At 37.1% G+C, this 27,377-nt stretch overlaps 1 protein-coding gene across 3 annotated transcripts; it reads right to left on the bottom strand.

The window, feature by feature from the left end:
* Window positions 1-777: 777 nt before the first annotated feature.
* Window positions 778-27,041, bottom strand: Rod (kinetochore component rough deal). 3 transcript variants are annotated; one of them, XM_076810325.1, is made up of 33 exons: window positions 26,875-27,041; window positions 26,120-26,364; window positions 25,922-26,026; window positions 25,731-25,854; window positions 25,493-25,644; window positions 16,066-16,265; window positions 15,514-15,986; window positions 15,245-15,430; window positions 14,736-15,172; window positions 14,480-14,648; window positions 14,273-14,368; window positions 14,006-14,197; window positions 11,387-11,517; window positions 11,208-11,313; window positions 10,891-11,131; window positions 10,662-10,806; window positions 10,426-10,577; window positions 6,649-6,885; window positions 6,503-6,549; window positions 6,129-6,424; window positions 5,906-6,063; window positions 5,569-5,772; window positions 5,389-5,504; window positions 5,217-5,326; window positions 3,858-3,979; window positions 3,065-3,334; window positions 2,882-2,973; window positions 2,452-2,807; window positions 2,188-2,373; window positions 1,885-2,116; window positions 1,502-1,804; window positions 1,345-1,428; window positions 778-906 (listed from the first exon to the last, which is right to left on the bottom strand). In XM_076810325.1, exons 1-33 carry the CDS (start codon window positions 27,007-27,009, stop codon window positions 859-861), a joined length of 6,150 nt encoding a protein of 2,049 aa, XP_076666440.1. In that variant the 5' UTR covers window positions 27,010-27,041; the 3' UTR covers window positions 778-858. The 3 variants fall into 3 exon arrangements, with proteins under 3 accessions (XP_076666440.1, XP_076666441.1, XP_076666443.1); XM_076810326.1 differs by having other exon boundaries at window positions 26,120-26,361; XM_076810328.1 differs by lacking the exon at window positions 26,120-26,364.
* Between the last annotated feature and the right edge of the window lie 336 nt (window positions 27,042-27,377).

Below are 27,377 nucleotides of genomic sequence, written 5' to 3'. Positions count from 1 at the left end.
CAGGTCGCAATTCTAATTTCGGCAACCTACCTTGTGTTTGAGACTGCATTTTAGTTGCAATTCAATGGTACAACGATACATATTTGTAAAAACACGTTTATAACTTGGTTATAACTCGACGGTAAGCTGTCAAAAATTGGAGTAGATTGCATAGTGGAGATAGCAATTGACGAACGAAACATGTGTTAGTTTCTGTTGGCTGAAGGTGTGCGTGTAACGCGTACCGAGAGTTGACGAACGAAACATGTGTTGGTTTTTTTTTGGCTGAAGGTGTGCGTGTAACGCGTATACGTATTATGTCGACGAAAATTTGGACTGAAGAAGAAGAATCAGAAAAAGAATCAGAAGAAAAATCTTATTTCTGACAGATCCATGACATGATATTACGATATCTCTGTCATGCGTGGACCGATTTTATTGAATTTGGTCTTATTCGAAAGCTTATATGTGGTTTACATAAGAAAAATACCATTAAATTTAGGAAATATTGCAGGCGTGATGAGATATTAATGAAATAAGTTTCAGGTTAGGTTGGAATAGCCCGGCGACGAGTAAATGATAGTGGTAGCGACAGTCGCTATATACAGGGTGTCGAACATGTACTTGGCGTCGAGACACTACCGCGTCTCTAGATTAATGCAATGAAAGTTTAGTAGATACAAGAAACTGATGTAATATGTATATACAATTTATAATAAATTTTTGGATAAATACCATTTTACATATAAAATACCTGATTGAAACAATCAAAATAATTAGATAAAAAAAAATACGTAATGCATTATGTATAGATATTTATTAAACTCTTTTGTAAAATATGTACGTACGTAACCTACGAAAATAACAGTGTGGCACATTTCATTGAACATTCGGATTTAACAGTGTATTTCGCATGATCTTATTACACTGAAAAGATTATAATAAACCTTCAGTTTATGCTATTGAAAATGTCATGAATAAAAGTCGTGTATAATTAAACCTTCGTGGGCACACGGGGTGTATCGCACCCCAAGAGCGATTTTCGAGTTAAAATGTCGCGCCTTTACAACTTCCACAGGGAATTTATTGCAAAAAAAATTGTAAAAAATTAAAAAATCGCTTTTTTCCTACAACCGTTGAAAATCACTCGTTTTCAACTACAAATTTGATCATATCAAAATTTATATTTCTAGAAAAAGACTATTAGACCATGATTATAAAAGTATTACGAATGTACAATTATCACTGAAAAGTTAAAAGATTCAAAAATACGAAAATGGTAACAAAAAATGACGCTGGAATACAGTGAACTCCATGTGACCACGAAGGGTTAAAGTAAAGAAGATAAGTTTTACACACACTTACGTAAGACACACAAAGTATTCCATATAATGATAAATTATTCATATCTTCTAAAATTTTCGTAACATTGTGAGCATCTTTAATTTTCTGTAAAAGAATTGGTTATAGCAATAAAAATTACGCATTTCAACAAATTATAATGTAAATATAATATAGCTACCTCCAAGACATATTTTTTATCATCATCATTTAAAAATGGTAAAAGAGCAGCAGCTAAATGCGGCTGTTGGCACTGAAAAGAATACTTTATAATGTCCTTGAAACGCAACATATGCATAATAGGACATGAATATAAAAGTTGCAGAGATTCAATGCAATCATCAATTTGTTCTGATGTTGGATGCATATCCATTTTTCTAAAAGGTTCTGAAATTATTAATTGCCATCCTAATAGATATCCATTAGAATTTACAATAATACTTATATTTCGTACTTGCAGCAAGATCTCTTTTAATTCATTAACCTGGAAAAATAATAGCTATTTTATATATGTATTATTATTATTTTACATTTCAAAGATACAAGTTATTGCTGTACATTCACCATTAATAATTTAGCTAATTGGGTTAAACTTTTATCCCAGAGTGAGTATTCGTATATTTCGAAGTCTATGCATATTTGTGCAATAGCAACAAGTGCTTGTGATGAATAACTCTGTGTTTTCCACAAAATCTGTACAAGTTCATCTTTGGAACACATTTCAAATGTATTTACACTGTAACCTATTCCTAATAATTCCAATTTACCTATATATTTCAGAGATTTCATGTAGTTCCTAAAATATAATTATATAAACATTTTACATAACATTTAAAAAAAAACAAATGATCTATTAGTATGTAGTACCTGATTGTTTGATAATCACGTTTAGTTAAATCTTCTAATTTAGCTGTATCAACTATAGATTGTAACACGAGAAGGGCTCTATAACGTGTTTCGGGACTATAATCTTCATTACTATCACTGAAACCTATGTTGATAAGAAAATTAGCTGACAATTCAAGATCTCCGTCCTGAAGAATGTAACACGCTCTAGAAATACATTAGGAATATTTAGACGTTTTGTATAGTATGCATTACAGAGGGATATTATATCCTTGTTAATTATACCTTAATAAATTGTCATCAAAATTTATATTTGGTTTGTGATTTGTTACGAGTGAAAATGTATCAGTTTGATCCAGTTTCATGTATTTAATATCTGGTTGTAACCAATCTTGTAACAATTCCATCCGCAATTTTACTATATTTATAGAGAACAATGCACAGATAGAACAGATGGCAGAATTTATGTCAGGTCTATGATCAATAACACATCGATACCTTAATGGTATACTTTCATCTATGTACAATTCATGTACTAACTTATGTGGATTTCCAATTAAGGATAAGTAATTTTTATTTCCTAAACCATGTGTACGTAAGATATGTTCTGTTGTAAAACGTAAATACTTGAATTTTATTTTCTGAAAGAAAACACTCGTAAGAAATAAGTTATTACGTTTATACAGCATTACGAAATACAAGGAAAGAGTTATACCTCTAGCATTTCTGCTTCAAATGGAGTCGAGTCTTTGGCTGATAGTTGAGCGTATGTATAACATTCTGCAACTGCTGCTACTTGGTCAGCACCTTATAAAAATAAAACAGTATTTTGATTTAAGTATGAAGCCCTTTTTCAATTAAAACGCAATAATTCAATTCCTCGATAAAAATATGATACCTGGAGGAGTGTGATTAACAACATAATATAATGCTGCTGTACCATAGTGTAATGTATTTGGACCAGTCATTTGGTCTATACATTTTCTTACGTTACTTAATAAACTAGTATTCGTTGAACAAAGACTCCATTTATTTGTTTTATGTCTATTTCCCCAGGTACTTGTTATTTCTCCTTTAATAGCCAATGTACATATAATATGTGGTTGTAACTTAAGTATAGGAGCAATATCCAACCATTTGTCACAAGTTTTTAAATTTAATTCTGGTGCTGGAAATTAGTTAGCACTTATTACTATTATAAAATATATGTAAAGACTATCGAATGCAATCTTAAATATATATTATATACAGAGTATCTCAGAATTGAGGGACAATCCGGAACATGCAATATCCTGATTCAAGAAGACATCGAAAGTCATTTGCCGTTTTCGGATCCAATGCTTCGTTCTCGAGATATTAACAGTGGGATATTAGCGGTGCAACTTCTGGCTCGCGAAATTTAAAGCCAACACAACTGACGCGGAGCATTGGCCCCTAGCACATACACGCAGGGAGCATGCGTAGATACAGGCCCACACACTGTAGAACCCAGTTCCACCGCTAATATTAAACTGTTACTATCTGGAGAACAAAACCTCGGATCCCGAAACGGTAAAGGGCTTTTCGATGTCTTCTTGCATCAAGATATCGCACTTTCCGGGTTGTTGCTCAATTCTGGGACACCCTGCATTACTAAATATAACTATTTATTCTGGAATGACAAAGTACAGTTTTAAGGAAATAAATGTTACTTATAAGAGTCCATAATTTAATTTTGGGCAAAAAAGGCAATCGCCATTCTGCAATAGGAGGTAAAGATGTGTATCCTGGATTAAGGTCCACCCACTCATCACGTTCTATTTGTGTGGGTTCACTAAACACACATAATTCAAAATTATAAAATAATTATATTTAAATGTTTATATATGCAGGGTGGCCTACGTAACTCTTAAGGTCTAAACACACTTATCAATTCCGTACCGGACACAAGAAGAGGAGAGTAGAGCAGGCCTGTCCAATTTCTGCTCTTGTCTTCAAAGAGCAGCTGCGGGTGGTTGTGAGTGAAGGCAAAAGCGACGGTGGCATAGTGTGAGTAACTAGGGCTGAGGGCTCCGCTCCGATCTCTACTACTACAGGGTCAACGTTATAAGCTGCAACCCGCGCGCGCGCGAACTTGTAAAATGGCAACACCGCCTCACGGACGCATTCCACTACAACCATGCACCAATACTTCCGCCATCTATGAGCCAATGATGAAAGTGTAGTTTCTTTTAGGTGCCAGTAGAGGGTGCTTTTGACTTTCGTCAGTGAATATTAAATGTGATGTAGCAGACGGGTAAAAAAAACGGTAGCCATTTTGTGCCTTCTCGCATGTTTCACGACATTCAATTTCTCTTACAAGCCTATCATTATATTATCCTTAAATTGATTCCGCCCTTATCGTTGACTTCGTCCTATTGTTCACCTACACTACTTTGCTCTAGGTAGTTTCCAGACCTAACCCAGACTTGAAAAAAGAACTTGCGGGATCTCCGCAGTTGATGGAGATACGTAGACAATTACGATGTCCGACAGGCCTTTTGATGCGTTTACCAAATCATTACTGTACATCGACTATCGAGTGAATTTGATTTTCTCTGACCAACCACACTCCCACAGCGAATGAGCTGGCCCCTCCTAGACGCAATGCGCAAATGAGATACAGGGAGTGCTTATTTAGAATGGGCCGGCTCCTTCGCTGTGGGAGTGTGGTTGATTAGAAGAAATCAAATTCATCAGTGTGCATAGATTTCTCTGCTTGTTTTCAAACAAAACATTATGGGGTCTTCGGACAATATTATCGACAGTCTTCAAGAATTATCGGCATGAAAACGGGCCAAAAGTGTGTGCACAAAATGCAAACTCCCAGGTGTTTAAATACGCCGACGTTAATCAAAATGCAAATACAGGTTAGAGACCTCCAGAGAGCATTAAAAAAGACAAGAACGATTAAAATTGATCGAGCAGTTCTCGAGTTATTAATTTGTTAAGAGCTATGTGGGCCACCCTATATATATTCATAACAACATTATATAATTATATATTTAATTATATAGTACGAATGCACTTACCTGGAACGAGTATAATTTTGCAAGAAACAAATATAATTTCTGTGTTCAATATTTTTGTCTTCTATAAGGTCCATAAGGATTATAAATATTTCGTAATGATAAAAATTAATCTGAAAGAGTTTATAGATAGTTTTAAAGGTATTAGGTTTATAACGCATTCAAAAGTTCTTACTTGTGGAAAAGTCGTAGTGATACAGTTTTTCAAAGCAACTTTGTCTTTAATTTTAACACTAATATTATTACATTGAGTTTTCAGTTCATTTACGTCATCTTCATGGATATGTAATTCTAGAAACGAGATTGCAATGAATGTTGGCGATATGTACCTGAAAAAGATACTCATATTACTCACCTTTTATCCCATTAAGGCTGCATATATTTAATTTCGGATTCCATCTTTTTATTATTGTTTGTAAATAAAGTAATAAGCAGTCTTGTATGTCAAAACCGAAATCGGAGCAAAAATCTTGAAATAGGGTAACCATATCATCACCATTACAATTCATGATGCGTTGCAATATTTCTCTCTTAGTTGAAGCGTCACTCGTTACAATCTCTGTAAACATTTTTCATAAATACGTATTTGAGCATTCAATGGAGGCTCTTAGTGTCCGATTAACTGGATATTCAGAAAAGTGAATAATTCGTTGCACAAAGAAATCTGTTTCAATAAAAAAGATAATTTCGACCTTTATATGAGATGGAATACTTGGATAACGTTTGTGCCCAGCAGTGCAACATTTTCTTCTCTTTATATGTTTGCATAACTGCTTCCCTCTTTGTTAGACGAGAATATTCGTGTCCAAGCGTTACTATTCTCAAATGTCGAATACAATCTGGTTGATATCTAAAAACCGAATGTATTAACGTAATACTTTCATCGTTTCAATTTGCACTAAATAATCCACTTACACTTTACAAGCTACAGAAATCCACTTGCATGCCTCTGACTCGGACAACATAAATGAACAAGACAAACCAAGGTGAAAATCAAACGTTCGCGAACTTATTAATTTGTTTAACAACGTAGTTAGAAAATCGAAATACGCTGATTTAGTTTCTGTTAACAAAGTCGGATTTATATTTGATATAATGCAGGAATTGAAATATAATGTCTTCATAACTTGCATTAAGCAATAATCATTATGCTCCACTTTTAACTTTCTCATTTTATCAAGCAATTCCTTTAAAGTCTCTTCCGTGCTTAACTATACAAAAATATTATGTTATAATATAAATGTTATAGTCACATTGTTTCAGTTGTATGTACATAAATCATAAAGTACCTGATTGCAATTTTGATAACTCGTGTCAGTTACTGTATGTTCTGCATCTAAATTATAAAAAAAAAATATGTACACACGCGCGCGCGCGCACACGCCGCACATAGAGGTCATACTTAATATAATTATTGTTATTAACTGTAATTTACCAGGTTTTGATTTGGCCATATAAAATTCCCGCACCGAAATCATATTTCTAAATAATGGAAGCAAGGATTCATCTGCAGTGACGGCTAAATCCTTATATATTGTATATAGTTTCCAGCTGGTTATTGGTAATCCTTCTTCATTTTTATTCATTGATTGTAAACTACATCTAGTATTGTTATTAAAACATTGATACAAATTCATCCAAACATACAATAATAGCATGTGCCATAAGTCATCTGGAACACATTTGGAAAACTACTTTGTAATTTGCTGTGCATTCTGTCGTATGCAGCCGAGATATGGGGTTGGACAGAAACAGAAAAAATGGAAAAGGTTCAAGAAAAATATATAAGGTGGATACTAGGATTAGATTTTAACACACCCGCATACGTTATTCTCGAAGAGACGAAAATCGGTAAGATAAGAATAGAAGCAGGCAGAAGAGCACAAAAATATGAGGCGAAAAAACAGAACAGAAGGTGGGAACAAAATACTCAGAGAAGGTGTGAAAACAAATAAAAGGAAGAAAAGAAAGAAGGACATCAAGATAGGAGAAAGAAAGAGAAGAGTATTTCAGAAGAAACGGAATGGAGATAGAAAAAGTAGAAGAAGCAAGGAGAGAGAGAGAGAGAATAGAGCTAGGAACAACCCTAAGCGCCGTTAGGGCTAGGCTACACATACGACTGTAAGTCGTACGACAGTCGTGCGCAAATCCTGTGACAGTCGGCCCGACATTACGACTCAACTGTTTTGTCGCTGGGTGTTTGCAGACAGCCGACATTCTATCGTTGCTAATCATTCTTCTGAAGGGATTGCGAGTTTCATTTCTGTGTTTTGACAAGTAATATAGGGCCTTAACAAACTCAAAAGTTTGTCCTAACTTTTTACGCTCATTCTAAAGTAAGCAAAGAATTTGCTTGAATATTTTTTTAATGTTTCGAACATAGTATAAAATTTTCCTTTTTGAAGTCTTTCACTGTATAATGGATGAATCCAGTATCTCCGTTTTATTTTATTCTTCCTTACGATTTTAAGTCGAATAGCAAGCGCACAAAACGCGGCTAGAGAAACGTAATACATGTCTACTTCTCTTCAATGTCACAGACCAACTGATTTTCAGAACGACAGAACGACACTTTTGTTGTTTGTGTGTCCACACCCATATACAATGCATTGACCACCGACAGTCGGCCGACTTAAAAACCCTAAGCAGTTGCAGGTGCCCGCCGACTGAACGACTGATCGTTGTCCTGTCATCTCTGTGTGCGCATCTCCATATGTTATGTAGGCCCTGGCATAAACGACACGACTGTCGTACGACTTAGCTTCGATACGCACTTGTGACCAGTCGCCGGCAACTTGGTCGCCGAGGGACCAGAAATTCGGCAACCAAACGAAGCGACCAGACCGAGCAACTCGATACCTATCCGTTTCATAGAGAGCGCCAAACAGAATGGACGTCGAAGAGATTGTTGTAATTATGAAGTCAATTGAAAAAAAAAAAACAGAAAAAGAAGAGGCGATGTTGGGTGCATCCTATATTGGAAGAACGCCGCCAAAAGGGAATGTTTACTGGTTTTCTCATTCTCAAATAAATGCACCATTTCTTCTTATTGTTTTTTTAAATGTCACGATTAGAGTATTCATTATATGACAAGTCCCAAATTGCGTTTCGAGATTCAATTTGGAAAATAAATTTCTGCGTATCGAAACTCATTTCGTTGCTTGCAGGTGTCTAGTCGCCAACAAAGTCGCTCGTCGTGTGAACGCGTGCATTGGAATCAAGGCACCTCGTTGGTCGCCGCGACGAAAGTGCGTACGAACTCATATGTCCCCGTGCACCTCATGGTCGTCGGCGACCTGGTCGCAAGCAGTGATGCCAGAATCGTGGGTTTTCGCCCACGGGCGCTACCCCCACTCTATGACCAAGCGTACCCCCTCCTAGCGCCTGTACCTCACCACGCAATCATACCCGTCCCTGTGATGCCAGATCGGGGACGGGTTCCCTCGAGAATTTCCCCCACCTCGCGCACACTACGCCGGAGCGGCGCGTCCGTGAGCTCGGCGCTTCGGAGTCCAACTCACGGACACGCAGCTCCGGCGTAGTGTGCGCGAGGTGGGGGAAATTCTCGAGAGAACCCGTCCCCGATCTGGCATCACAGACCTGTCCCTCTATCCGTGTGCCATACGCGCTGCCTGGCCGGCGCTCTCCGGCGAGAATTCGTTTTACCGACATCGAAGCGCTTGGGTCACAAGCAAAAAGTCCCGATTTCAAATCCCGGTGCGGATATTCTACTTTTTTTCTTTAATTATTCTCCAATTTATCTTTCTATATTCTCAGGAGACTAAGGACTTGAAAACTGAAGAAAACTTGAGAGCGCCGGCCAGGCAGCGCGTACGGCACACGGATAGAAAGTAAGGGTACGCTTGTAGTGGTGCGGTACAAGCCAAAAGGGAATCGCATCTTTAGCAGCAAATCAAGCTTCGGAAATGCTTTGTAAATTAACAGTTTTCAAGTCTTTATTCTCCTGAGAATATAGAAAGATAAATTAGAGAATAATTAAAGAAAAGAAGTAGAATATCCGCACCGGGATTTGAACTCTGGACTTTTTCCTTGTGACCCAAGCGTTTCGATGTCGGTAAAACGAATTCTCGGTGGAGAGCACCGGCCAGGCAGCGCGTACGGCACACGGATAGAAAGTAAGGGTACGCTTGTAGTGGTGCGGTACAAGCCAAAAGGGAATCGCATCTTTAGCAGCAAATCAAGCTTCGGAAATGCTTTGTAAATTAACAGTTTTCAAGTCTTTATTCTCCTGAGAATATAGAAAGATAAATTAGAGAATAATTAAAGAAAAGAAGTAGAATATCCGCACCGGGATTTGAACTCTGGACTTTTTCCTTGTGACCCAAGCGTTTCGATGTCGGTAAAACGAATTCTCGGTGGAGAGCACCGGCCAGGCAGCGCGTACGGCACACGGATATAGAGAGGGGTAATGCTTGTATGGTGCGGTACAGGCGCAAGGAGGGGTACACTTGGTCATAGAGTGGAGGGTAGCGCACGTGGGCGAAAACCCACGATTCTGGCATCACTGGTCGCAAGTGCGCAACGGGGCTTACAGTCGTATGTGTAGCCAAGCCCTTACGCACTTTGTGGCAAGTTGCCGACGACTACGAGGTACACGGAAATATATGAGTTCATACGCACTTGGTCGCGGCGAACAACAAAGGTTTCTGGTCTCTTGTCGACCAAGTTGCCGGCAACTTGTGGCAAGTGCGTAACGGGGGTAATAAACGGAGACATAGGAGAACAGAAACAGGAATAAAACAACAGAACAATAAAAGGGAGATACAAAGATACAGGGATCTACGCATTGAGGGAAAGCCAAAATACCTGACGAATGAATATTAAGGACGAGACCAGAAACTAATAGCAAGGTTTAGATGCGGAAATCAGGACAGAAAAAACAGATTCTAGAAAAACGATGAAGAGAACGAATGCAGGCTGTGTGTGGTAAATAATGAAACAGAGCACCTAGCAGAAAATGCAACAGTATGACAAGGACAAGGAAAAGTTTGTACGAACTACTGAAGGATGAGACAGATAATAAGCAGACAAAAATAGCGCGAAAAAGAACAAGAAAAGAAGAAATAGAAATTTAATATAATATTGAAAAGGGAAATGTATACCTCTGATCAAAGGCGAAGCGGCAAATGAAATAATTACTACATACTACTACTACATTTAGAATTACTCGATATTTAAATTGTATACATACCATTTGAACAGGCACATAATGCAGAAGAAATTAAATTCTGAACAGCAAATGCAATATCTGCATCCATTTTTACATACTTTAGCATTAAGAAACATATTTTATGTATGTATTGACATTCATCTGCCATTAAATGTAACTGTCCTTCATTAAATCTAACCAAAAATAAGTATTGTAAATTATAAAATTATTTTAAATGTATTTTATATCAATATGCATAAATATTAAGATTCATTCACCTAGTGAAATATTTGAATACATCCACATTCTTTGTTGATTCTAATAATAAAGACGTAGCATGAAATCTTTGTAATTGAAGTAAGTCTGCAACTTTAATAGATTTTTTGTACACAATAGACAAGTCATCATATTTTCCCATGTTCACTAAAACATTATCAAAAAAAAAAAAAATTAAAACCGTCAATGGTGAGTGATGAATTTGTAACGTAAGCAAATGCTATTACTTACCATTACATAGTTGTTCAATGTAATTTTGTAATATTTGCTCCTTTTCTGTGTAATATTGTTTAAGCGTAATATTGATGTTAAATTGTTTTCTTAAAAGATACAATGATTTTATTTCATCTATATTAATAATAACATTGTTGCCGTAATGTAACTGAGTTTTACTCTTTTTTGAAATTTCTTCTACTTTTAATTTTACCCAACCAAACATTTCAATATAGTATTCGAGAGATTTAGGTAGAACCTGAATATAAAATATAAATTTCATCGTATTAATACTGAATTCCAAATATTTCACAAGATAAACTATTTTTAAATACCTTTAACGTTAAACCAGCCGTTACATAATTAACGATTCCCACACAACAATATAATAGGGTATCAGTTTCCAACGAATTCAAAATTTCCATTACTTTTTCAAAATTCCTACAAAATAATCTGTATCATTAATTTAATCGACGAATTGTTATAAACTATATTTTCATTCCAGTAATGTTACCCTTTAGACAAGAAATGATTTGTGCAAGATGAAAATGCCATTCTTCTGAATAATGGATCATTCCTTGTTATTTGTTGTATATGTGAAATCATGTTATCATCATTTTCTTTTATTATACGGAATGCTAATTTCTTTGAAAAGAAACGTAAATACATAAATTGGATATTAAATATTTAAATGCTAATAATGTATGTGAATTGTATAATAGGGTGGGCCGAAAAAATCAAAATTTCGAAATTTGAAACAGCCTAGTGCGGGAAAGTTGCGTCTGGGGAACACAAATGGAGGCAAAAACATTTTTTTGAAATCGATCGATATTTCACCGGGCCAAACGGGGTCAATGTTTTTAATTTTTGACCATGTTTCGCGAATTCTGTATATTTTCATAAAATTTGCATATTTCACAGTTGAGCATCAGAAAATATTATTTATGCATATAAACACCTGAAACAGTGTGTTATATGTTGTCACGAAGCGGAGTATCTAAGTGTTTCTATTTTGAGACGTAACGCGGTTGTAGTGAAAGAGAAACATATTTCATTAATTCAAGAGCCGATTCAACACCCTGTTTGATCTGTGACACTCAATAGCCATTTCTTATAGATTTTTGTGCGTTGAAAACGAATCCGCAAACCGTTTGTCGCCATCACCCCTCTGTTTTCGAGAAATTCGGTTTTGAAAAAAAATGTACATTTTCAACTTTGAACATCTTTTGAGTTCAAACAGTAATAGTTATTCGGTTGCTTGTTCCGCCAAATTATTCTATGAACCTTTTCGAATACAACGATAAGTTATTACTCGATTACGAATATTTAAATATGTTTAAACAATGATCGAAGAGATAAGAACACCCAAAATGCACCCATTTTTGCAGATATCTTTAAATTTATTTTCATAATTAAGTGTCTAGGAGAAAAATTGATAATTCCACATGATGCGGCAGACATTTTTTCTTCCGAAAACACCAGCAACAGTGGTAAGTCACGTCTTGTTTCCAATACCGTAGCGACAGAGTTTGGCAAATGTGCGGCGCCGACAGTGGCAGTCGTGCGCGTTTAAGGGGAGGTTCCGGTCTAAAAGTCATTTTCTTTATTTCGTTTTTCGATTGTTCAACCTTTCAGGAATATGTGTTTAAAAGGATTTGTTGAAATTCGTAAAATTCCCGAAGTTATAGGCATTTGAGTAGCGGCAAATGCATGGGCGCAACAACTCGGCGCTTAGGTAAAACTTTAAACGCGTTTTTCTCGAAACAGTGTTCTCAAAACGGTGGGACCTGTATCTCCAAAAGTTATTATCCGATTCGACTGAAACTTTTTGTATTTTGCAGAATATACTTCTGGCTAGCGGGAAAACCAGACAAAATTACAAAATAGTGAAAATTTATAATTTTTAAAGGCGTGGAAAGGACGAACAGTATAGGGAAAAATTTATTTCAATCTTCAAGTATCGTTATTTACTAAAAAAATGTCATTTTTGTAATTTTGTCTGGTTTCCCCCTAGCCAGAAGTATATTCTTTAAAATAAAAAAAGTTTCAGTCGAATCGGATAATAACTTTTGGAGATACAGGTCCCACCGATTTGGATGATTTTTTTGACGCCTTGACTTTAACGACTCCCCAGTGCCATCTGCAATGATTAATTACAAAACAAAAAATATATTTCTATAATTTAAGACATCCTCAATGCAATGCAAAAAGTCCCATTAAGTTATATGTAGTAGTTTTCCTTTAATTAATTACTAAAGATCACCTATTTTTTGAGGCTCTAGACCGGAACCTCCCCCTAAGCGATTCTGTCGTTGAGCGGCAGTAAGTACGCACGCCGCTGTTGGCTTCTGTAATGAAAACAAAACGTGTCTTACCATTTCTGTTAATGGCTTCCGGGGGAAAAATGCCTGTTGCATCGCGTGGAGTAGTCAGATTTTATCCTAGACGTTTAGTTTTTGAAATATATAGAAAGATATCTGCAAAAATTGGTGCATTTCGGGTTATTCCTTTTGATCGTTATTTAATCTTATTCAAATGTTTATAATTCAATAATAACTTATATTGTTGTGTTTGCGAGGATTCATAGAATAGTTTGGCAGAACAAGCAACCGAATAACTATTACTGTTTGAACTCAAAAGATGATCAAACTTGAAAATTTACATTTTTTTCTTCAAAATCGCATTTCTCAAAAACAGAGGGTGATAGTGACAAACGGTTTGCGGATTCGTTTTCAGCGCACAGAAATCTATTAAGAATGGCTATTGAGTGTCACAGATCAAACAGGCTGTTGAAACGGCTCTTGAAGTAATGGAATATGTTCCTCTTTCACTACAACCGCGTTACGTCTCAAAATAGAAACACTTAGATATTTTCTGATGCTCAACTGTGAAATATGCAAATTTTATGAAAATATACAGAAGTCGCGAAACATGGTAAAAAATTAAAGACTTTAACCCCCTTTCGGCCCGGTCAAATATTGACCGATTTCAACAATTTGTTTTGCCTCCATTTGTGGTCCCCAGACACAACTTTTTCGCACTAGGCTGTTTCAAGTTTCGAAAATTTGATTTTTTCGGCCCACCCTATTGTACAATATGAAACGTTTTTGCAGAAATGCTAATGCTTACTAACATTGTTTATACCAATTTGTTCGTATCCATATCTTTTTAATACAAGCTTCGTTGGAACACAATTATATTCTATTCGGATTTGAGATGCTAAAATATGGTCCAAGTTACTGTTTGCTTCTGCTAATGTTATCATAGTAGAACTCCATGGAACAGAAGCTTTCTTTAATACGTCTAATGTTTGTTGCAATTTAGTCTGTAATATTGACCAACTTAATTAGATTATGGTCAAGCTTAATATTCAAATTTCTTGAAATTTTTGTAAATATACCTCTATATTCTGAATTAAACTAATTATAACAGCAATCTTTTTTTCCCATGGCGCTTCTTCACCAGACCACCAACTTCTAGAATTTTTCATAGTTTTCTACGGGATTACAATTTTATTAATACTGTTACCCGTAGGCCCTGGATTCCATCCATAGGGTGTTCGCAACAATACTTAATACCTTCATTCTAGGATCAAATTGAAACATACCTGTATGTATGAAGAAAGTACGTAATCATGTTGCAAAGAATTGTTTAGCATATACTGCGTTAAAAATATATTTACGAATTCTGGGATTTTGTCCACATGTATTTTATCCAGTAACATATATGATACTTCAATAGGATCTCCAATATATGAAGCAAGAGGTATTGGTAATCTAAAATGTTAATCTATTGTTAATCTAAAATTTGTAAATTATAGTTTAATTTATATATTTTGTATTCTTAACAGGCATTGTAATTACCTGTAATTGGCTTTTAATTTTTTAATGTCAGACATGGCTTGTATTAAGAAAACAAGTTGCTTTAAATTTGAATCTTTACTCAGACATTCGAAATTAAAATATGACGACTGAGTCGAAATGTGACGATGAGTTTCTTTGAATCTCAATAATTGTATAAACTTATTAGCGAAATCAATTCCAATCTGAGGCCATGCAGTGTAATGTGATTGTTCAAATGATTTAACTTTTTTACAGGCCCAGAATATAATTTCACACATTGCACCAGGAATAAAAGATAGCAAAGTAGGTATAAAATGTGATAACCATGACCAAAGGTGACACGGAGATACTTTCTCAGGAACAATTGCAATTATGTCTTTTACAATTTCTACAGTGATGCCTTTCATTACATCTGGAAGGTGCCTAATCCAAATCAGAGTTGCTGCTTCCATTTCTCCCTATATACAAAGAATTTAAAAAATTTAATAATGTATTATTATTCAATTTTTTTAAAAATTAGTCTTCCTTACCAAACTTAGATGTGTTTTATATTCTTCCATAAAATTGACTCGCGAAAATCTTATCCATTCTCTCATAGTATCATCATCGTAGTACTCAGAATCTTTTTGATATCCCCAAATCATATGAAAAGTTTCTAATTTGTGCAATGTGTTATTGATCAGAAAAAGATTTAACTGTTCATCATCTTTTATTTTCTAAAATTAATAATAAAAATATTATTAATATTAACGATACAAAGACTAATAAAAATATGTATCATCATATGAAACTTAATTACTGTAGTATTCTCTATGATTCTTGCACGTGCATATGAATGAATTTTTCTCATTTGCTTATATTCAGGTATCAGTGCCTTACTACAACATTCTACTACATATTGCACATTTTCTATTTTATCAAATATACTAAGCAGGGCATCTAATTTAACAGGGCCTGTGCTTTCCTTTGCCCATGGCCCAAGTTCTGATAAAAACCGTGCTGCTTTTGCGTAATAAATGGATTCCATAGATAAATTAAACTTTTTTGCAAAATCTTCAGCTGCATCAAACTGTATCCTCCGCAATAAACGTTGTAATTGATATTCTGGAAGGCTTTCTAATACAGTCTTTATTTTGATTGTATCTATATAATTAATATCACTCCCAAGATCATTAACACCTTCCAAGAATAGAATCATTTCATCGCACGGATCCATAATTTCAACAAGGTATGTTGCAATAGGTACATGTATTTGAAACTTTTGTTCCATTTCTGTGTAAAAAGGAATAACTAAGTAGCAATACAAAAAAAAATAGCAAACTATAGTACAAAGGATTAACATGTTTCATACCTGGGAATGAAAGAACACGTAAAGTATGCTTAGCACAATCACCATCATTTCTTGTTAAGACAAGAATCTGACATAAACTGCTATCGTTATTTTCAATCACTGCAAAATCTGCTACTGGTTCATTATACACTTTTAATCCAAGTAAAGTTTGAGAGCATACCATATTTAACATATAATCTGTTCGTAAGCACAGCATAGCACTAAAATTATGAATGTGATTAACCCATTATTAGTAATTAATACTTTGGCATTACTATAGAATAACACAGTTCGACAACCATCTGGACTTGTAACATTGAATAGCCGTTTCTTATAGGTTTTCTTGCGCTGAACATGAATCCGCAAATCGTATGTCGCCATCACCCTCAGTTTTAGAGAAATTCGATTTTGAAAAAAAAATGCAAATTTTCAACTTTGAACATGTTTTGTGTTGAAACGGTAAAAGTTATTCGGTTGCCTGTTCCGCCAAATCATTCTACGAACCCTCCCGAATGCAGCAATATAAGTGATTAGTATGAACACTTAAATATGTTTAAACAACGATCAAAAGGAAAAGATCACCCGAAATGCATCCATTTTTACAGAAATCTTTAAATTTATTTCCAAAACTAAGGGTCTAGGAGTAAATCTAACTACTCCACGCGATGCAGCAGACACTTTTCCTTTGGGAAGCATCAACAGAAGTGGTAGGTCGCGTTTTGTTTTCTATACTGAAGCGAAATAGTTTGGCAAAGTAGAGCGGCAGTGTTTCGCGCGCCGCCGTTGGCTACCACTGTCGACGCCGCATGTTCTGCCAAATTATTTCGCTTCTGTATTGAAAACAAAACGAGACTTACCACTTCTGTTGATGCTTCCCGAAGGAAAAGTGTCTGCTGCATCGCATGGAGTAGTTAGATTTTCTCCTAGAGCCTTCGCTTTGGAAATAAATTTAAAGATATCGGTAAAAATGGGTGCATTTCGGGTGATCTTTTCCCTTTGATAGTTGTTTCAACATATTTAAATGCTTATAATTCAATAATAACTTATATCGTTGTATTCGGGAGGGTTCATAGAATAATTTGACGCAACGGGCAACCGAATAAGTATTACTGTTTCAGCACAAAAGATGTTCAAAGTTGAAAATTTGCAGTATTTTTCAAAGTCGAATTTCTCAAAAACTGAGGGTGATGGCGACAAACGGTTTGCGGATTCGCTTTCAGGGCACGAAAACCTATAAGAAACGGCTATTGAATGTGACAAGTCCGAAAAAAAGTAAAATTTTGTTGAACTGTGTGATTGATCTCTTATTTAACTTATGCGTAATATGTTCACCGTTCCCTGACACGTATATGAGTCAGGTTGGTTTTAATTGACATGTCCTGATACAAATGTTCGCGACAGAATCGAGCGCGGGCCTTAGATCTTAATGTTTTTAATTAGGTTATTGATTGAGTTAAATCGGACGCCGTTTGATTTAGTTGAGGGCAGATCGATTTGCCAACCTGGGCTTAGACGAACGTCCGATAGTAGTGGAGCCGATCTTGCTGATAGCGTATGCGGTCTTTAAACAGACAGTCGAGGGATGGGTGCAGGAGAAACAGAGGCTAAAGTGGGGAGAAGCACCGGGATGCAGAGTAAGCAAAGGAATGTTGGGACCTGACTCAATTTGCAAATAGAGGGAAGACGTCATTGCCATGGAGAAACTGGAGGTCAGGAAGTTCGTTCGAATTTTAACTAGACATGCACATCTAAATTTGCACTTATCCCGAATGGGACAAACGGAAACAGATAGGGGCACACACTGTCTACAAGATGTGGAAAGCAGTGAACATGTGCTCTGCAAATTCTCAGTGACAGTGGGAACCAGGCTAAGGTACTTTCAAAGGTCCTTCTTGGAGACGAATGAAATTAGGAAATACAGTGCAAGGAAAATTACACAGTACAACAGCCATCTGGACTTGTAACATTTAATAGCCGTTTCTTATAGGATTTCTGGCCCTGAAAACGAATCCGCAACACATTTGTTGCCATCACCCTCAGTTTTTGAGAAAATCGATTTTGAAAAAAAAAACTGCAAATTTTCAAATTTGAGCATCTTTTGTGTCGAAACGGTAATAGTTATTCGATTATTCGTTGCGTCAAATTAGTCTATAGACCCTCCCGAATACAACGATATAAGTTATTATTGCATTATGAACATTTAAATATGTTTAAACAACGATCAAAGGGAAAAGGACACCCGAAATGCACCAATTTTTGCAGATATCATTCAATTTATTTCCAAAACTAAGGGTCTAGGAGAAAATCTGACCATTCCACGAGATGCAGCAGACATTTTTCCATCGGAAAGCATCAACAGAAGTGGTAAGTCACGTTTTGTTTTCAATACAGAAGCGAAATCCGTGCCCGGCAGTCCAACAGGCAATGCACACGGACAGGAGTAGGGATATACTTGTGTGCAGTACGATGGAAAGAAAGTGAGGAACGACGGCAGGCCATAGTGGGAGACGACTAATAGAAATAATGTATTGAAAAGGCAATATGTACAATGTAAAACATTCAAGAGGTAAAGTATAGAAAGCATTTACATGTGTCCATTATGTTCAGGTCAAGCTGGATTTTGGCTTGATAATTGTTTCAGAGATTACCATAATACAACTAAACCTTATGTAATTAAAGTATTTCCTCGCTAAGGGCTCGCTGGTCAGGACCGGCGTTGAGCCCGTATCGTGAATTGAGTCCTAATTCCGAGTGTTCGTTTTTCGCTTCTTTCTGGCCGTACGGGGGAGCGAGATGGCACACGTTGCGTGCGCGACAGGCGCGAGCGTTCAGGTGGAATCGTGACTGCTAGACGCATGCGCGCCACGGTCAAATAGCCCGTAAATCTTGAATCCTTGTAGCCCTGACTTCAGTTCGAATCCTGTAAGAAAACCGAAATTTTTTTCATTTTTCACTTGGGAGCATCTTGTAAATGAAGCAAAGTCTATTTCACAGCTTACCTTCGGTGATTTCATTTCTTTTTATTCCGCAGGAAATGGTTTCGTAAATTTACGATCGCATCTTGGATGAATTCTAATTCGTCTTGGGAGTGCATTTGCAAATCGTCAAACAGGTCCTACAAACGCCTTATTCGCCTGTCTTCCGATGAATCCACCTGATGCAAGTTTTCCTGTTTAATATCTTCTTCTTGTTGTGTTTCTACTACCGGCTCTTCTTCTTCTTCTTCTAACGGTTCGTCATGCTGTGTTTCGTTCTGTTTATCATTAATTTCGTCTGTTTCCTCTGCGGATAAAGTCTCTGTTTCCTCGCATGCGTTTAAACATTATATAGGTCTTTGTTCAATGGGTTGTTCTTCTATTATAGCGCCAATATGTCTTCCAGTTGAGCTTCTAACGGATCAGTAGGCTTCTCTTTCGTGACTGGTGTGACCGAAGGTATGGTCCGCATAATTTTATTTCAGGCATTGGCAACATTTATGGGTTCGACATCTCCCCACACTTCGTGGACGTAGTTTATACAATCCCTTAAATCATACTTCCGGTGAAAATTCCTGTATTCCACCGGGGTAGACGAGGATTCGTCATAACATTTTGTGGCGGAACGATCTTTTCATCTTTACTATAATGCCTTCATCCATGGGCTGTAGAATGGAAGTGGTATTAAGGGGCAAGAATATAATCCTGAAATTATCGGTCTTGCATTTGGATGGTTCTACCTGATATCCTCCAAAATTGTCCAACAATAGAAATATTTTACCACTTCCCCCACTCTCTAATTGTCGTTTCCTCACGGCGGGCTTAAAATGGTTTTCATACCAATCTGCAAATACTTTTCGGTCCACCCAGGCGCTTTTCTGCGATTTAAATGTCACTGGTAACTTATTTATTACATGCTTCAGTGCCCTTAGTTTTTGAAATTTATATACGAAGAGGGGGGTCAGCTTATGGGTTCCTATTGCGTTAGCGGTCTTTCTTCACCTTCCTTCCTGAGAGCCTTGTTTCTTTCCCATGGACCAAAGTTTTCGTGGGTATAGCTTTCCACGCCAGACCAGTTCCGTCCATATTATACATGTTTTCTAACTGGATGTCCTTTTCTTGTATTTTACGTAAAAAGGATGCTGTAAATTCTTCAGCAGCCACCACATCGGCAATTCCTTTTTCACCGTAAATATTAACGAGGCCCCTACTACATCCCCTACTAGCCTTAAATCCTGTTGTTCCTGCAAATTGTGTCCCTATTTCAATAGCCTTCTCCTGCAGCAACAGGTCGCTGACTGTGTCCCCTAACACTCTTCGTTCTAAGAACCACGTACGAAGACGATTTTCCAATTCATCATATTTCGGTTCGCACTCTCTTATTCTTCGGATGTGGACATTCTTGCTGACAAGTCGGTATGACGCCAATTTATTTGGCCGAATGCGGCAAACGGTCGTAGGGTGAACACAATATGACATTGCAAGTGCACTAACCGATTCACCATTATCAAGTTTCTGCACTATATCCAGCTTCTGCTGTATTGAAAGCGCGGTAATTTTTATTCCACGATTGCACGCTATTTCTTTCACTACACTCTTCATACACTTCCACTACACTTTTCAAACACCTCCACTACACCTTCACTACACTTACAAAACACTTTTGAATTTCTTGAAAAAAAAAACTTTCGTCACGATCACCTTACCTACTCGACAGAAGTCGATCGCAAACTGTGAACTAGTGGTCACCGGTGCGCGCGGTCGAAGGGTCGCGAGCTGTTAAAACAACAAGAGGACTGTAACGTGTTAGAACGGTGGGACGCTGATCTCCCCCCCCCCCCCCACTCGCGCCTGGCGCGGCCCGCTGCTACCGAGCGCGGCCGCATATAAGCCAGCGCGGCGGGCCCGCTAGGCAGAGTCTACCACGAGCGTTACAGGCGAGCGGTCAGAACTCTCCCAGCGATCTCTTGTGTACTACAAGCTGTAACACTGTGTCTTTTTGGATTCCCCTACCTCCACGGCCCCTAGAGGAACGCGAGTTCTCCGACCTCTAGACGCAAGTCGATATCCACCGTCAATCTTAGGGACAGGCTTCGCCTGCCCCGGAGGACGACAGTCTCCGTATCTCCCGCGGATTTTGCCCATTGGGCGATCAGACTCAAGACTTCCCGGGCAACGATCTTCGTGCCGCAACCGCGACAACCCAGCGCCGGTGCGATAGATTAAGGCGTAACAGGCTAAGGTTAATATTACGCCGTTACCCTCTTGTAAGCCAGCATAGACCTGGCCCGGCTCTGTTGTACACGCGACTCAATAAAAACCCGTTCAGCCAATTCACCCGCCTTGTGCACTCGGCCGCAGTACTACCCCCCGTCCGGTTAGTAGCCGTTACGGGATACGGTTACAGGACTCTGGCCGTTATGCGAAAAAAATTCCCGCCGTCGCGAGGACCAAGCGTTTGGCGGCTTTTCATTACGTATCGACATTTCTTAAAAAATGAACATTTAAATGAAATACCACAAATTGTACTATAACTTTAAACTACGAAGAAAATTTCGGAGTAAAGATCATCAATAATCTCAAATAAATGTATAATAACAAAGAGAAGAAGATATCAAACAGGAAAACTAGAATCAAGAGGTTTCATCGGAAGACAGGCGAATAAGGCATTTGCAGGAATTGTATGACGATTTGCAAATGCACGCCCAAGACAAATCAGAATTCATCCAAGATACGATCGTAAATTTACGAAACCATTTCCTGCGGAATAAAAAGAAATGAAATCACCGAAGGTAGGCTGTGAAATAAACTTTGTTTCATTTACAAGATGCTCCCAAGTATGTATTGCAGATGATAGGCAACAGGAAGCCATTATTATGACTCTGAGAGAAGAAATCCTCTTGGATGCAAACTAAAACATTCTAAATCGACCTAGCGTCTTTTCCATGTACTATAAATTACCGACTTAGTGTCGAGACTCTATGTGTAATTTACGATTTAGAATCGTACCTTAATACTATATCCTTAATATTAATTAATGGCTGAGTTATACCTATTCTAAACCGACATCGAGAACGATATTCTTAATTGCCGGGCTAGCGTAGAAACCGAAATCGAGAACGATATTTTTAATTCCCGGACTAGCGTAGAAACCGTAGCCGAGAACGATATTCTTATTTACCGACTTAGCGTAGAAACCGAAACTAAAACTATACTCCTTATTACCGACTTAGGGTCAAAAACAAAATCAAAACTATATTCTTTATTACCAACAGATACGTCGTTACGTAATTACCTTTAGTTCTATTAATTTTTCGTCAAGATCACACGACTACGTGTAGTATAATATGTTCATTTCTGACCTAGTGTCAAAACCTTTTTGAATAAACTATTTGGTTGTTTATTGTTAAAAGAAGGACTCTCGTATCTTGAAATTCATTTTTTTATCGCACGCCAACCGAACCAAATCCCACAATTCCACGGGTAACTTTATTCGTGGAATCTCCTATAATTAACGGTAACGCCACGTTAGGGCCTATGCACACGGCGGCGTTTGCATCGATACAATCGGTGGGAATTGTTCAGTTGCCCTTCTGCAGCGATGCAGAAGGGCGTGTTTCACGACCGCGCGGCTGCATCGCTGCAAAAAGTCACGGCAGCGAATACGTTAAATCCTTACATTCATGTACTAATAACTGAATAACAACAAACATCACCCAATTGATACGTACAGATTTTGATCAAACTCTGCAAACGTGAAGAGCATAAAAAAATATTAGGTATGTATTTTTTTATAGCTGCCCAAATTGATGTTTACAGGGTGAAAGTAGCCTTCAAAGTCGGAGATGGAAAATCTATTTTGCTAAATATGTACAGTATTTCCTCGTTACGGGCTCGGTTTGGTGTACACGATACGGACTTTTCGCTATCCCTACCACTTCTGTCTCACTCTTGTCCGGCGAAGGCGAGAGCGAGATGGAACGAGAGCGAGCGACAGGCACTGAAAGCGAGCGAGGACGGTACGAGACAGACGACGCGTTGATTGTTTTGTCTCGCTCCGTCTTTCGGACGCCTGACACTCTGTCCTTTGCGTGCGCGACAAGCGTGCGCGATGGTCGCAAGCGGTTACCATGAGCCGGGCCTACGTCAAGATTTTGCGAAGCGGTTTTCGTGCTCACGGTAAGCGCTTGCGACCATCGCGCACGCTCGCCGTGCACGCAGTGTTCCATCTCGCTCCCCCCTTCGGCCAGAAAGAAGCGAGAAACGAACACTCGGAATTAGGGCTCTGTTCACGATACGGGCTCAACGCCGGTCCCGACCAGCGAGCCGCTAACGAGGAAATACTATATGTGCTTTTTCGATTTTTTAGTCTGTAATTAGACCTTTTTTAAATAATACTGATCGTTACTTAAAACTTTTATGCGTCTCGTTAGTCAAAATTTATAATTGAAGTTCAAAAGCATGGTCGGGGGCGATTGTAACACCGGCAATCCGGGTCGGTTGTACCGCAATAGAACCGAATAGTGACAAAGAACGATAATAGTATTGTCTTGTTTGCATGGAATCATATAGCATAGCACAAGCAAACCGAAAGAAAAATAGGTGCAATATACTGAATGTGAGGATTGAGCAGATGAAGAATGCACCAGCCAAAACGTGTTTTCTTTCTGCCACATCTGCAATACCACATATTTAGTTATAGATTTTACTTTTTTCATTTATTATTATAATTGAAATCAATAAATATTTTAATTTTGTAAAGTTAAATTTGTGCTACTATCGACTGCATGCAGTGTTACAACCGACTCGGGGTCAGGGACGGTCGTAACACTTTACACGCTTCACATTTTTTATTAATATCTTGGATATTACTTGACATATACCGAAACTGTTGTGACTCAGTGATGTCAAATAAGTAAGTAACATTTCCGTATAAGAGTTTTTGTTGTAAATGTAACAGATCCTGCGTAATCGTATTCCAAAGTAAAAGTATTACTACCGCCCCTGGTCTACCCTAGAGTTATATTGGCGTGACATCTGATTTTTCGGGAAAGTTTGTTTTCGTCATGTGACTCCTTATAAAACGACAAGTAAATTTTGTATTTAATTTCTACCTCCATTATTTTCCAAGATATTTAGGAAAATAGATTTACCATCTCCAACTTTGAGGGTTATTTTCACCCCGTAAAAAAGGGGTGTTCAATTCCGATTCGATTCTTTAGAAAATCGATTCTTTTGGTTAAATGATCGATCTTTTGAATCGATTCATTGGTATTCGATTTTTCACAGAATCGATTCTTTGATGTAAGAATCGTCTGTATCTTACTTTACCCTTCTTTCTTGTGTCGTGACATAATGCACTGCACATTGGGCGATTTGTAAGTGAGCAAGCATTAAAGTGTTACTGAATACAACAAATTAATACAGAAGTTGGTACATATTGAAATATAATTAATTATTGCATAAATATTTCTGTTTGGTGTGGATTCTTTGATTTCCAGTTTTTAGAAAGATCGATTTTTTTATGACGATTCTTTCAAAATCTCTTTTCATATCGATTCTTTGGTTTCGATTTTTTAGAAGGATCGATTCTTAGGTAATTATTTAGAAGTTTTCCATCCTCACCGATTTCAATGATTTTTGGATATGTGGTCGGGTACACGATTCTGAACAACTTTTTCCTATACATGTTAGCGCCGCTCGACCTTCGTTTCCGAGATATTCGCAAAAAACTGCTGCTACTACACAATGTATTCTGCCGTATACCTACCTACAGTACGCGTTCGTGGCAGCGTATGCGCCAGCATGGGACAAAACAAATGACGAAGCTGACCTTCGTTTCCGAGATATTTGCAAAAAACTTCATTTGACTTATTCCGACGCAACGCATTCCACTTTCCAACTTGTCCCGAGTATTAGTATTGGTTGGGGCTAGATCAGTGCGGGGGGCGCGCACCTGCTCGCGGGCGCGTAAAGCATGGTGACAAACCGATATGAGTCGGGGTGTTGACGGGCATCCGCAAGTATCTGGTTCAAATCTCTAAACTCACATCAGTCCGCTATCATGCTTTACGCGCCCCCCGCACTAATCTGGCCCCAACCAATACTAATACCCGGGACAAATTGGAAAGTGGAATGCATTGCGTCGGAATAAATCAACAGAAGTTTTTCGCAAATATCTGGAAAACAAAGGTCGTGCGGCGATAACATGTATAGGAAAAAGTTGTTCAGAATCTTCATCTTGATAACACATCCAAAAATCATTGAAATCAGTGAGGATGGAAAACTTCTAAATAATTACCCGATTTTTTTATGACGATTCCTCCAAAATCTTTTTCATATCGATTCTTTGGTTTCGATTTTTTAGAAGGATCGATTCTTATAATCCGATTCTGAGTCGATTCGAGAATCGATTCTTTACGATTAAGGTACTACAAAATATAGATTTATATATAAATTTCATAGGTACTTACGTAGAATTCTTATAAAATTTTAGTTTGGTATAACTATACCCTAATGCACTGAACTTCGTACATTGTTCACTGGGCCACATAAATAACATGTTTGAACATAACATCGCTATTGATACTTCTTTGCTTATTATACCTACAGAGACGTATACCACCTATAAAAGACTTATGTTAATATCTTCAGTCACATTAACAGAATATATAAAGATTCACTAAATTCTACAGTACACATATAGTTTACCTCATCATTTGGCAATCCTGTAAATAACTGTACACATTCAACTTGTTCTATAAGTTCTTTCAATGTAACATCAGTTTCATTCAGAAGAGCATCTTCAGTAAGCTTAGAATTAAATTTCGACATTCTAAAATATATAATCATTATATAATTAAAATTTTTTTTTTGAGCGCATAATAATTCTTCACACTTACCTGTAAATAGCTCCGCTTTTTGTCACCAGATATATATTGATATGTTTGTTACAGTCATTTTGTAAGAACATTGATAATACGGTATCTTTAGCTTTTGTAATATTTCTGTATATGAAAATAAATAAACTTTTATAATTAATATGATTCTGTAAGAAATCTGTATAACATTGCAGCATGAAATTTTAAGTTTAAACTTACTTTGAGAAAATAAGTTGACCTTTACTTAATAAATGCAGACAATACAAGACTCCGTTTGATAAAACAACAAACAGAAATGAACCATCATCGGAGATACAATAACATGTTATTTGTAAGCCAAAACTCACACTTAATAATATTTCTGCACAAGTTTCATTTTCAAATATAGTAATTGACTTATCAATTGCTACACAAACTCTTGTATATTGTACAGATGCAAAAACATGTAGATCTTTTGTTACCTTCTAAATTAGAGAATTATTCCACATACATATATTTGATTTTTAATAAAATCTTTAACAGTTGATACAGTAAAAACTATTTCATTTCTTCTACTACAGGATATTTCAAATTTTAAGATCTTAAGGCTCAAAACACAATACTTTATCTGGCGCTTTGACAATGTAAAATATAATGACTATTCAGGTTGCTTTGCTGTACTTGAAATACTGTATTTCATTTCTATTAATTTTGGTGTCATTTTTTAAAATATTATTTACTAAATTTGTCTGTGTATTTCACATTTTATCCAGTGTTATGTGTATGGGCTATTTCAAATATAAATCATGAAACCGAAATGCTAAATTAAAACGTAATAGATAAAGGTAAATTAGATATTATTTTTTAATATAAATTGTCTATAAATCTTTTAATCCATGTTTATTTTATGAAAAAACATGCATGTACATGAAAAACAAACGGCTATCGTTAAGCTTCATCGTGTTACGGTTAAAATAAAGTTGACAATAAGTTACCTCTCCGTCTGATTGTATTGTGGCAATTGTAGAGGTTTCATATAACGATCCATTATTCTCTACTACCGTTCTTGCCCCGAAATTTATAGTTTCTTCCTCTCTATCAAATCCTGATAACACTTTAATCCACGCCATTTTAACCGCCAAACATTTATGAAAGTGTTCGGACTTGCTTACGCGAAACCACATGACACGCCAGAGGTGCAAGATGCGAAGATTTGCGACTGCAGCGCCGCCTGCGGTGGAGTAAGGAATCTCAGCTTGTAATATCTCCGCTCTATAGAATAATATTCTTTGGTAGTTTCGTGTTATGCAAGATGCGAAGAATTGAAGATTTTCTACTTCAGCGCTCCGGTTGTACATTGTTGGTACTACATTACGCGGGCTTTTTTGGCGGGATACGTAGTGCTGTGTACATATTTCAGCTGGTGATCGTCCATCTTTTGAAGGCATCAACTAAACAGGTAAGTATTTTTTTTCATTAATTTATATACTTTCCTCTT

This window comes from Andrena cerasifolii, chromosome 4 (genome assembly GCF_050908995.1).
Source record: "Andrena cerasifolii isolate SP2316 chromosome 4, iyAndCera1_principal, whole genome shotgun sequence".
Taxonomy (NCBI): Eukaryota; Metazoa; Arthropoda; class Insecta; order Hymenoptera; family Andrenidae; genus Andrena; species Andrena cerasifolii.
The sequence above is the reverse complement of the archived record's forward strand: the minus strand, read 5'-3'. Positions and strand labels throughout refer to the sequence as shown.